General features: G+C 37.6%; 2 protein-coding genes across 3 annotated transcripts; one reads left to right on the top strand and one right to left on the bottom strand.

Annotated features, from left to right (window-relative positions):
- Nucleotides 1–143: 143 nt before the first annotated feature.
- Nucleotides 144–3,157, bottom strand: LOC140798837 (protein RETICULATA-RELATED 4, chloroplastic-like). The gene is made up of 8 exons (XM_073152917.1): nt 2,511–3,157; nt 2,278–2,346; nt 1,643–1,774; nt 1,458–1,511; nt 1,306–1,350; nt 862–1,001; nt 489–614; nt 144–378 (listed from the first exon to the last, which is right to left on the bottom strand). Exons 1-8 carry the CDS (start codon nt 3,021–3,023, stop codon nt 330–332), a joined length of 1,128 nt encoding a protein of 375 aa, XP_073009018.1. The 5' UTR covers nt 3,024–3,157; the 3' UTR covers nt 144–329.
- Nucleotides 3,158–3,480: 323 nt separating this feature from the next.
- Nucleotides 3,481–12,347, top strand: LOC140798834 (structural maintenance of chromosomes protein 5). Of its 2 annotated transcripts, XM_073152912.1 has the most exons (30): nt 3,481–3,756; nt 3,847–4,024; nt 4,115–4,268; nt 4,412–4,485; nt 5,164–5,313; nt 5,540–5,644; nt 5,731–5,876; nt 6,066–6,177; nt 6,257–6,412; nt 6,549–6,670; nt 6,757–6,901; nt 6,982–7,047; nt 7,495–7,623; nt 7,712–7,810; nt 7,952–8,117; nt 8,212–8,357; nt 8,425–8,488; nt 8,578–8,702; nt 8,861–8,938; nt 9,049–9,121; nt 9,498–9,601; nt 10,027–10,143; nt 10,212–10,289; nt 10,406–10,505; nt 10,597–10,651; nt 11,216–11,264; nt 11,345–11,432; nt 11,508–11,580; nt 11,683–11,786; nt 11,870–12,347. In XM_073152912.1, exons 1-30 carry the CDS (start codon nt 3,716–3,718, stop codon nt 11,926–11,928), a joined length of 3,156 nt encoding a protein of 1,051 aa, XP_073009013.1. In that variant the 5' UTR covers nt 3,481–3,715; the 3' UTR covers nt 11,929–12,347. The 2 variants fall into 2 exon arrangements, with proteins under 2 accessions (XP_073009013.1, XP_073009014.1); XM_073152913.1 differs by lacking the exons at nt 3,481–3,756; nt 3,847–4,024 and having other exon boundaries at nt 4,147–4,268; nt 4,393–4,485.
- Nucleotides 12,348–12,843: the final 496 nt, after the last annotated feature.

Genomic DNA, 12,843 nt, shown 5'->3' with positions numbered 1-12,843 from the left:
TATATAATATAAAACCCATAGTCAATGAGTCTACTATGCATATAAAGAACTGTTCGTGATATTTGAATATTTCAAGTAGCAAGTTTCTTAAGGTGGATCTGTTCGCTATCAAAGGCCAGGAAATGTGCATGTGCATAACCTCGTAATAAATTGACAAATTAACTTCCATTGATTTCAACGATGAATACATGAAAGCATATTATACAAACTTTGTCCCCCATAAGTAATAGGCAATACTGAACAGGAAGAGTAACCACCAACTCTGTAATTGCCTGAATAGATGGACAACCCTTCTTGCAGCTAGGGGACCGTAATCAAGGGAGAGAACCCTAATCACGAATCTTCTGAATACCTATCCAACGGGCATAGTCAACCCACCTGATTAAGAGAATATAGTTCAAAGTTTAGACGCAGGTAGAATCAATTTGTTAAGCTAAAATTTTGTATTATAAGATTCTTAATTCTAAGTTAGAGGCAGGTGGACTCACATTAAGGATCCCAGGAATGTGTTCCCTGTACGAACTGCAAAACACAGTGCACTCAACGCGAGTTTTTGATTGTGTAGCAAAGGCTCCAAGATCCGCTGTTCGATTACACCGGCGAGTACTTGATACCTATTGCATCCGACAATCGATTCGTCAGTAAATTTTAGAATGTAAGGCATGAGAAAGCCTAAGAGAAGTACAAGGCAACAGATTGAATATTCATATTTGCTCCGATCATGGGGAGATGATGAGGAATGAGAAACTAGAGATTTGAAATATATATGGTAAACAAAAGCTTGAAGCAAAACTAGATTAATCGTGAATACTACACATCAAAGTAGAGAAGTTCAGTAAGGATTATTGAATGTATTCATACCTAAGGTTGCTCGAAACTGCCATATAGACACCGTAAGCAACGCTTGTCGATAATATCGGAACATCTTCTGCTTCACCAGCAAAGTCCTTGTCAAAGAACTTTCTTGTATTGATCAAGGCATTTGTTATACCAGTACCAATCTGCAAAATATGAAATCAATTAATATTATGACTGTCTGCTCACAGAAATGATCTCTGATAATCTACTGTGACTGATATATGGTAGAGCAATTTAGTGACGCATGATATACATGATGAAACTTCTTAATAGTAAACATTATGTTAGGCTAGAGCATCTCGTACACAAATTATTTGTGCAAACAATAGAACTTCTAAAAAGACCAAGACCAACTGATGAAGTAACTGATGTCAATTTATGAAAATCAGTTCAAGGAAAAGAAAATAATAAAGCAGTTCAAGAGTCCACAAGATAAAAGTAACCTACCAGGGAAGCACCAGTTCCTACAACGAAAAGCTTCGATCCATTTCTCTACACAGAATGCATAAAAGGGAAAGAAGATTAGAAGATGAAGATAGCTCTTCCATAGGGAAAAAATGTGAAGAGAAAACTAAAGAAGTAAATATTAAAACTTTTACCGCAATTGCACCAACTCTCTGCAAAAATGAGTATGATGTTCCAGCCAAGGCAACCTACAAGGAAAGTTAAGAACTTGGATTTTTAAGTACAGAGAAGAAAGAAAATTTCAGAGAAATGAAGAAAATGCAGTTTGAGAATTGACAAGAAAGTTTAGGATGCAATTGGTCCAGCATCTAAAAATCACCTGAAAAGCATTGTCAGGACAGCTGTAAAAGAACTTGGCAATTGCTCCAGCACTTAATGCAAGAGGTTTTTTAAGAGAAACAGTTGGAGCAGGAAGCCAGACCAGCATAAAATCAGCAATAATTGCCATCACCTGGAAGTGTTATTAGTTAGCAGTGAAAATAAAACCAACAAAGAAAAGATTCGTTAGGGTTAACATAGAATCTCGATTCGAATAGGGAATGATAAAGATCTAGATGATCTAAGAAGAACTAACATATAGTGGAATGGTCTTTCATGATAACAATGTAAATCAAAAGTTCTTCAGCATCTAAAACATCGATATGATAACAATCATTACAGAATAGACTTTTGTGAAAACCACTTTAGCGGAATTATCTAGCCAAATAGCCATTATAAAGATGGTAGGGTGATGAATTCAGTGTAACCACAGAATGACAGTTGTATTGTCAAGATGGCCACAAAGATAACAAATAATCTGAAAAATGTCACTAGATTAGATGTCACAAGCCACTAGGATAACTATCAAAGTTGCAGTACATAGATTAGAAGTTGCATTTTCTCTTTGTTCCAACAGTATGATCGAAAATAATAGATTGACATATATAATGAACAACAAGTCGAGCAGAATTATACCACATCTGCAAACACAAAATCTAGCTCCTTGAGAAAGTTCTCCCTTCGCCGTTCCAGCTCTGCGGCAGACTGCAAAAATTGCAAGCGATTTTTATTATTCTAACAGTTAATTGGAGTCAATTATACATCAACAATCCCCTGCCTAAATTATAACATCAAAAAAAAAAAAGAATCATCCAAAGCAGTAAATATAACAGAGCGATATAAACCTACCACATGAAAAAAGCAATCACCTTTGTGAAGATCCCAACCCCACACTCCATGGCGACCTTGGCCAGGAAGAGGTCATCGGCGAGGAGCCGCTCCTTGAACCCCCCGAACTGCATCAGCCACCGGAACACCGCCGACTTCTCCAGCTCCGCGAACCGCCGCACGATCGCCCCGGGGATCCTCCCAGCCTCGATCGCCGCCGCGAGATCGGCCGGCACGGACTCCAGAGTCCGTCCCAGCTCCGCCAGCGCAAGAAACGCCTCCGTCCGATTCCTCCCGCTCGAGTCATCCCCCTCGCCGCCCCCACCGCCACCGCCGCCGGAATTGCCGGGTCCGTCTCCGCCGCCGTCGCCGGCGGATCGGACGAGTGGGAGGCGACGGAGGTGGCGGGAATGGGGTACTTGGAGGTGGGGACAAGGGGAGCGGAGATGGAGGCGGAATCGGACGGTGGAGATGGGAGTGTGGGGATGCGATGAACGGTGGGAGATTGGCGGGAGAGGGAAGTTGGAGGCGGCGGCAATAGCGGCTATTGCCATATTATGTGGTTCGATGACTTTTAGTTCTTTGGGGGAGTTGACGGTTAACTTTTTATGGGAGATTCCAAATTGCAGTGGATCTTATTTGGCACCCGAAGGAAGGATATGGGCCTCAAATTTCTTTCTACTAATCCACTCCTCCTTGTGGACTGGGGACATAGTCATATAGAGCAGCACTTGATTTCAAGGTAATAATAACAAATTTATTGGATGTCTCTAATTTATTTTGAAATTTAAATACACATAATAGTAAATTGAATCGCTCATCGTGGACAGCGATTAATTTTTATATAAGTTATTTTTCGATTCCAATAATTTTTAAATATTAATTGCTGACTAAAAAGAAAAAAAATTTCTAAGATTAAGAATAAAGGGCTATTCAATGCTGCCAAGTATCGTGACCGTAGCAAATTCCTGCTCCTGGATGTATAGGCCATCTATTACCATGAATCACTTTGCCCAAATCTAAGAAAGAAAACACTGCTCTCCCTGGTACAATACCTCCATCATTAGCGCGTTCGCGCCTCTTTTCCCTCTCTCTCTCTCTCTCTCTCTCTCTCTCTCTCTCTCTCTCTCTCTCCCCGTCGTACCCGATCTTTCCCTTCTTCGCAAAACCCTAGACCCCAGGTTGCACATCGCCATTAGAGAAATCGAAAGCTTTACCTTCTCCAAAGAGGGGACTAGGTCGAGCGATGGAGCATCGCGCCGCCAAGCGCCTAAAGCTCCACCAAAGGTGCTATTTTTATTTTTATTTTAAATCCCGCATCTCTCTCTTCTTGCTCCCTTTTCGTCGATCGCTGACGATATATCGGATCGATTTTAGGGGAGAGGACGATTATGTTCCGGGGAACATAGTTGAGATTGAGATCCATAACTTTATGACCTATGACCATCTCACGTGCAAGCCTGGCCCCCGCCTTAATCTCGTTATTGGACCGAATGGATCCGGGAAGAGCTCTTTGGTTTGCGCCATTGCTCTCGGCCTTGCTGGAGAGCCGCAGGTTTGACCTTTCTGCCGTTTTGAGTTTTGGGTCAAACTTGTTTCTAGCTGCATTGTTTTGTTTTGGTGTGAAGTTTGGAAATTTGGGCAGCTTCTTGGACGGGCGTCGAGTATAGGGGCATTTGTGAAAAGGGGGGAGGAGTCTGGATATATAAAGATATCGTTGAGAGGCGATACTGCCAAGGAAATTATTACTATTACGAGGAAGATTGATACACGCAACAAGTCTGAGTGGGTTCTCAATGGTGTGTTTTAGAACAGATGCTTCATGTCTTTGGTTGATGTCTGCCTTTTTGTTAGGACAATTGTATAGTTTAAATTTATCTATCAATAATTGCTTGTTTTTCTGGTTTAATTGAATATAGGCAGAATCTTGTGCTTCTGTCAGGTGTAACAGTGCCAAAAAGAGATGTAATTGAGGTCATCCAGAAATTCAATATCCAAGTGAACAATCTAACTCAGGTTAGTGACTGAAGATGTGCTTTTAGAGTTTTATGTGACGTTGTACATTGGAAACCAAGCCTCTAGACCCAACAGTATGGAGTCAGTTAAAAGGGTTTCTTTGTTTCAGTCCTTCAGAATAGGTACTATGTCTAGTCAAGTCCTATCATTCCTTTTCTGAGCACTTCCTCCAAAATTATGACTTCTTCCCTGTCAAAGCATCTTTCTTTGAATGAAATTACTCCTCAGATACATATTTATCATCTTTGGTTCACATAAGGAGGAGGCCATGTCAGGATAAGTCTTTTCCTTTTTTTTTTCTTTTTCCAATGGTTTTAGTACTGGATTCTATTCATCTTGCTCACTGTTGTAGAGTTTTGGTTTTGATCTTGGTTCTATGTTGAGTGCAAAACTGCAGATTGTACCTACTCACTGAAAAGAATTCCACATTCTTGTTATTGTATTTCCCGTTCCTTCTCTGACTTCTCTTATTAACTAAAATCTTTCAATTAATTGAGCTCTTTATTTTTTAACCTTCATAGTGCATATTGCAATCGAAGGAAATGCTCTAGGAAATTCATCCTGCTGTATATCTTCTCCTCATGGTTTTGCATTTTAGCTTTCAATTTATCTGTTCTCTTGAATATTTGATGCATATATTAGCTGATTTTTTTTATTTTCTTAATTAATTCCTTTTAGTTCTTGCCTCAAGATCGGGTATGTGAGTTTGCTAAGCTTAGTCCAATTCAACTTCTAGAAGAGACTGAAAAAGCTGTCGGTAATCCTGAGTTGCCAGTTCAACATCATGCACTTGTTGAAAAAAGTCGTGAATTGAAGAAGCTTGAATTGGTATGTTTCCAACCTCTTATTGTTTCATGGTTATTATAATTAAGAGTTTCTTAGATGAACGTAGAGTTAACTTCCTTCTCTGGTCTTTTCTTTGCATAAATATAAGCCTTAAACTTATTTGTTCTTTCACCAACCATATTTGCTTCTTCTGCCTGTTGCAACTCTTACAATTATTTAAAGGTGTTCTTTTAACATGCTCATTGATAATCTTATGTTTACCTTTTAGGCTGTCAAGCAAAATGGAGATACACTAAATCAGCTTAAAGCCCTTAATGCTGAACAAGAAAGAGATGTTGAGCGTGTTCGCCAGAGAGAGAAACTGTTGGCAAAGGTCAGCATTTATTATTTACCTTTGGATCTCATCCATGATCTTTTGATCATACTGCAAGGTCTCTGATACAAATTGTCTCACCTTAGGTTGACTTGATGAGAAAGAAATTACCTTGGCTAAAGTATGATATGAAGAAAATGGAATATAAAGAAGCACAAAAACAGGAGGCTGTTGGCAAGAAGAAAATGGATGAAGCAGCTAAAGTTTTGAATGATCTTATAAGCCCCATTGAGTGAGTTCTTAAGAAATAAAAAAATATATTATGTGCACTTTAATGAAAATATTAATAATTTCAGATTGCTACTTAATTTTGTGGAAGTGGTAACAGACATGGAATTACTTCTGGATTCTAAATATCAATTGATTTTTTGTTACTACTTGAGATCTTATTGTTAGTTCTTTTGTGTGTCTATTTTCCTAGAAAGCAGAAGAAAATGAAAGCTACACAAGAATCAAGTTGCAAGAAACTAAGCAATCAGATGACCCAAAATGCAAATAATCGCAGGGATGCCATAGAGAAGGAATGCCAGATGGTATGATTAACTTTTACTTGAAACATATATGTGCAAGGTTCTAGCCACTATTTAATGCAATGATTCTATTTTCTACTAGGGGGTGCAAGTACGAGCAAAATACGATGAAATGGAAGATCTGAAAAGGCAGGAGGAATCCCGCCAACGAAGGATCGCGAAAGCTAAGGAAGATCTAGTTGCTGCTGAAAGTGAACTTGCAGGTCTTGCAACTTATGAACCTCCGAGAGAGGAAATGGTAAGTTCACTACCTTATATACACTATGCTGTAGTATCCATGTTTTTGCACTTATATTATACAATTTTTTTACAGCTTGGTTCTATAATGCTTCTTCTAGTTGTCTTTGTATTAGTTAACTTCCTCTTATGAGTAGGAGAGACTCGGTGCTCAAGTTATGGAGCTAAATTTTGAGGTAAATCAAATGAAAATGCGGAGGAAAGAGAAGGAATCACAGTTAGCTCACGAGAGAGGAATCTTGAGGAAGTGTTCAGAGAGGTGCTGGTTTCTTTACTGATAGTTTATTGCACAAATTATTGATGTTTCTCAACATGAGTTCCTGCTAGCTGCAATCTTTTTGGCAGGTTGAAGGAGATGGAGAGCAAGAATAATAAGTTACTTTTAGCATTACAAAATACTGGTGCAGATAAAATATTTGAAGCTTATAGCTGGTTGCAGGAACATCGTAGTGAGTTAAAGAAAGAAGTATATGGGCCTGTCCTTCTTGAGGTATGTGCTGTTGCAACTTCTTCTCTCTGCAGAGCTTGTAAAAGAATTTGATATATCTTTTCTTCCTTTATGTCTTGCAGGTAAATGTTCAAGACCAAGCACATGCTGCTTACTTGGAAAACCATGTGCCAAATTACATATGGAAGGTGTAGTAGTTTTTCCCTGTTACATACATTTGAGGAAAAGTTTGTTGCAATAGTTATTATATCATGTAATTCTACATTCTCTTTTGGGATATCTGAACCTCTCCTATAAAGGGGGTAAGATCTATGTCTGGTGCCCTTCAGTCCCTACATTCACGGAGGGCAAGATATATGCAGCTTTATCAATATCACAGGAAAAGCAATTTCCATTACTTGAGCCTGCAAAAGCTTACTACTGCATTGCAAAAGCATCCCTCACCCCCATGTGCACCTCCTTGTAGCTAATAACACCTTTATCGAAGAAATCCTTTGTGCATGCTATTTAGCTGGTAGTTCTAAATGAGGTCTTGTAGGGTAGCTTTCTATACCAAGCTGGCTGATATATGCTATATATGTATAAGGAACTTCTATGTCAATTGCTGTCTTACAAGTATTTCATTTATTTTTCAGTCCTTCATTACTCAGGATGCTTCTGATAGAGATTTCTTGGTTAGAAATCTAAAATCATATGATGTCCCCATTCTTAACTACGTAGCAGAAAGGAGCATTAGTAGAGTACCATTTAATATTACGCATGAGGTAATACTACTAGCTGCCTATTTATGCTTTCTGTGAACTTCTATAGATATTCTGGATTTATTGTGTGTAATTTTTATTTTTGTTTTAGATGCAAGAGATTGGGATTTATTCCCGGCTTGATCAAGTATTTGATGCTCCTGATGCTGTGAGAAATGTGTTGATAAGCCAAGCTGCTTTAGAATATTCGGTATGCTTAATAGGTTTTTTTTTGGGGGGTCATTGACTGCTTTTCTTGTGCCTCCGAGATGATTGAAAGAATAATAACTCAATAATTTTGATATCATGTAATGGAATCTTGAGCTCAGTAGCATTCTTATTCTGCATCTAGTACATTGGCTCCGATGTAACTCATCGGAAAGCAGATGAAGCATCACAATTAGGTATTCTGGATTTTTGGACTCCTGATAATCATTACCGGTGGTCCAAATCAAGATATGGTGATCACATGGCAGCAAGCGTTGAGCAAGTGAATCCTTCTCGCCTTTTTAAGTGCAGTATGTTTAGAATCCTGTCCTTCCTGATATCTGCTTTCTTGCAGAAATCATGTGCTTTCATTGGTCCTTTGGTTGATGATATTTGTTTCTACAGATTTGGATATTGGTGACATAGAGAGACTTAGGTCTAGAAAGGTGGAACTAGAGAGTGATATTGCTGAAATGGAAGAAAGCTTGAGATTGCTTCAGAAAGAACAGAGGCAATTGGAAGATGAAATGGCTAAGATACACAAACGGCGGGTGAGTCATTACTGTGAAGTCTTCTTAATGAGTTTCATGTTATATTATTTTTCTTTCCAATTTCCAGGAGGAAATTATTGAAAATGTTAAGTCTGATAAGAAGAAACACCAAGAAATGCAAAGGCGTGTTGGTATGTGCCGCCTTGATTACTCTCATAGCTTTGCTCTCTATATTGTTTTTAAGCTGTAGTTTGCAATGCCTTTTAATTTGTCTCTCCAGATATAAGGAGAAGAAAGTTGGAAGACATAAACAAAGAGGAAGACCTGAAGTCAAGTACAAAAAAGCTCATTGACCAAGCAGCACTATTGAATGAGCAGCGGTTTCAAATAGCGATGAAAATCAAGGTTAGATGCATCAAGATGCAGATTTGTGCTCCTTATAATTTCAATGCTTATTGCATTTGAATCTGTCTACAGTTTTAAAGGAATGATAGAAGCATCTCTTAATCAAGTGGATTCTTGTACAGATTTTGCATGCTGAGAATTTAATGTTTTTTTGTCAGAATTTACTAATTGAAGCTGTTGCTCTTAAATGGAGTTTCATGGAAAAGAACTTGATGTCCATTGAGATTGATACAAAGGTATACATTCTTCTGATTTTGCTAAAATTGCAAACTATGATTTCCTAGATACTTGTTCATCCCTTTGTGGTTATGTACTGTATGTTTGTCCTGACTTAATCATGCGTTAGATAAGGGAAATGGAGATGGATGTTAAGCAGCATCAGAAGTCTGCTATTCAAGCAGCCACCCACTATGAAAATTGTAAGATCCCCTTAAAAGCTCTTCTTTTCTGGTACTGTTGGATAATTATCTCATAAGGAAAAGCATTACTAGGCATTTAAATATCTTTCCTTCAAAGGCTAGTCCAACTATAAAGGGGACATGTGGCTGGATATTTTCCGTTCTAGCATTAACGATATGCACATTAACGATATAACTATATAGCAAGTTTTTAAGTAACCCTTAAATTTTGTAAGACAATTCTCCTTTCTAGCAAGATTGAATTAAATATTACCGATATATACATGTAGAAATACACTCCAAGAATGATATATGTGTAGAAAAGCACAAAAGGATGCTGTCTGCAGTGCTCCTAATTGTGATTTAACATTTCTGTCCTCTTTAACTTTTATGGCAGGTAAGAAGGAAACTGAGCATTGTAAAATCCAACTCTATGATGCAAAGCGTCAAGCTGAATCGGTAGCTGTTATAACTGATGATCTTGCACGAGAGTTTCTTCAGGTATAGAACCCATCATTTTGATTATCTTTACCAAAGCCGTCATTTGATCTTCCAATACTCATGAAAAGGGCCTTTGTTAGTTCTTTTCCTTGATCAATGATTTTTTGTTTATGAGATCACTTTAGATTATATATTTAGCTGCTTGATAATACTAGTCACTGTGATGGATATATATGCGAAGCTTTGTGGAGACAGTGAGTTGGGATATCTCCTTCCATTTGCTTTGTATAATATTTAACCTTGGAGAATTTATGTTTGTTGACAAGTTAGCAAGATATAGTATTACTATCATCTAAGTACTGATGTGGGCATCAAATCCTAAACATTAATCGGGTGGTTTATTTTATTTCTTTTTGCATTTTAGTTAATTGGAAATTCGGAATAGTCAAATTACTAAGTTGAGTTATAATTCTTTCTATTTGCAGATGCCTGGTACCATTGAGGAGCTAGAAGCTGCTATTCAAGACAATTTATCTGAAGCAAATTCAATTTTATTTCTTAATCAGAATATTCTTCAAGAATATGAAAGCAGGCAGCGACAGGTATATAAAATGAACACTTCCTTAGGTTACATGCATATTGTCTTACATTCTGGAGTCTTCTTGTGCAGATAGATGCCATAGCAACTAAACTTGAAGCAGATGAAAAAGAACTGAAGAGATGCTTGTGTGATATAAATACCTTAAAGGTTTTACTAGATTTTTTTTTATTCTCTTTTTCCTGTACATCTTTCTTTAACTGTTTTATAGAGTATCTATCTGTTGACTTCGTGTAGGAACTGGTTTTAATAAATGCACTTTGCAGGGTAAGTGGCTTCCGACATTGCGAAACCTTGTTACGAAAATAAATGAGACCTTCAGTCATAACTTCCAAGAGATGGCTGTTGCCGGAGAAGTTTCATTGGGTATCACTCTTTTCTTTTACTTTCTCTTTTCTTGTGAGTTACTAAAGATCATATTACTAGAATCAAATTAATGCATTTTATTATTTTCTAGATGAGCATGAAGTAGATTTTGACCAGTTCGGTATCCTCATAAAGGTGAAGTTCAGGTAAGCTATTTAGTAAACTATTTGCCTAATTAGTCTAATCTACATGTTGATATATCCTGATAACAATCTGCTAGAAAAACAATATGATGTTGTATTCTTATATTCTTACATGATTGCTTTTGAAGAAACATTTAGACACAGTGTGGTTTCACGTGTTTTAAGATGCAACATTTATAATGTTAAAAGATAAATCAATATAAATAAAGGCCTTAAATTTTCCATCTTTTCTTTCCATTAAAGGTTGAGATAATGTGTTTTGGTGTCCATTTAATTGAAGTAGATGTCAAGATGTTGGACACGAGTCCATTCCAGTCCTTGGAAAGGATATTTTATGGGATTCATAAACTACAAACTGATTTTTATATTATACTTTATATGTATAGATGCTGTTTATACATATATATGAAGCCAAATGACCCCTTATTATCCAAAGTTGTATCTATATTGAAGGATAAGTTTGTTTCCAAAGTTTAATTGTACTGCCTCGTGCTCCCCTTTTTGTGTCCTGGATATTTTCAACATCTCATTTACTGGCATTATCCTGTACGATGCTATTTATGACAGGCAAACAGGAGAGCTTCAGGTGCTAAGTGCTCATCACCAATCCGGAGGGGTATGATTGTAAGGTTCCAGTTTTTTCCTATATGGCCTGTGAAATTTTAAGCTTAATCAAGTTGGACCTCATCTTGCTAGGAACGCTCGGTCTCGACCATTCTTTATCTTGTTTCTCTTCAAGATCTCACAAATTGCCCATTTCGTGTGGTTGATGAGATAAATCAAGGTAAGTTACCACCATCATGCATATTTTGTCGTCTAATGGCAGTCCTTGATCTAATATTTAAGAGGAAAAACTTAGGGATGGATCCTATAAATGAAAGGAAAATGTTTCAACAACTTGTTCGAGCCGCCAGTCAGCTAAATACACCACAGTGAGTAACATATTATCTCTTAGTCTCAATTACTGTCCTCACTAAAGTATTAAACCACTTCGGATAACCTCTGCCATGTTCTTCCAATGCTCCTCCCCGCAGGTGTTTCTTGCTGACCCCAAAGTTGCTGCCTGATCTGGAGTACAGTGAAGCTTGTAGCATTTTGAATATCATGAATGGCCCATGGATAGAGAAACCCGCAAAAGGTATGGGAGAAGTCAGGTTCATATCTCTTCTTGTTGCACATCTGAATCTCTTAATCTTACCCTTCAACTACAATGACTTGTAGTATGGAGCAACGGCGAATGTTGGGGATCGGTGATGGGTCTTGAAGGGGAGAGAGTTTAACTTGTTTGCCTCGCCTTATGATCAACTGTGCAAAGTTTATCTTCCGGATTGAGCTTCTGCTTCTCCATTTCTGTATCATATGTGTCGTTTGATTCATCTCTAATAGTAATTTTTTTGCTGCAGAGCATGGCAGTGCTAATATTTTACAGGTGGGCAGAAGGATTCAAACCTTCCTAAGAATTCCGAGTCTCAAATGCCTACCTTGAACTATTATTAGCCTTCCATGCAACTGTATTGTAGTAGTAATGTAAAGCTAGAACTAGAAGTTACAAGAAAACAGATCAAACAAATCATGCTGGCAATTCTCTTGGTGTAGTTTTTGGGAATTTGATTTGTGAGGCAGAGTAGGCAGTAAAAACAGTTGTAAATTTGTTCTTTCTATTTTATGCAATACATATTTGAGGTAAATAGCAACAATATTATTTCTCATAGTCATTGCTAAATTCTTTCACAGAAGTTTCTACAGAGAGTCAACCAATCTAGAATATAGATTATTCTACAATATATTCTCATTTCTCACGTTTCTTATGCTGGTTGACCCAAGTTTAGTCAGCAAACATCATCAAAAAGTTACGCTGAATCTATAAAATTATGGTCTCCTCCTTGTAAGGCGTTTCAAAATTGCAACTTATAAATACTCTTTTTATTCGAATCCAAGACTTAAAATCCACAGCAGGAGTTCCAAATTTCCAAATAACCCCAAGAATAAAAATACTAAAAACTAAAATAAGTCCTAAAAAGAAATCAAATCGCGGCTTCCAACGGCTCTTTTCCTGTTTCGGGTATTCCACTGTCAGAGCGGCCAGCTATGGACGCGGCTTTCCTTGTCTCTTATTGTTTCGCTCCAAACTCTGGCTTCGGGCTTCCAACTATTTCATCCATAGAAATTAGAAACTTGCTCCCTTTATTAACTCT

Source organism: Typha latifolia, chromosome 12, assembly GCF_019914945.1.
Source record: "Typha latifolia isolate L0001 chromosome 12, TyphaL0001v2, whole genome shotgun sequence".
Taxonomy (NCBI): domain Eukaryota; kingdom Viridiplantae; phylum Streptophyta; class Magnoliopsida; order Poales; family Typhaceae; genus Typha; species Typha latifolia.
This window is presented reverse-complemented; position numbering and strand designations above follow the sequence as displayed.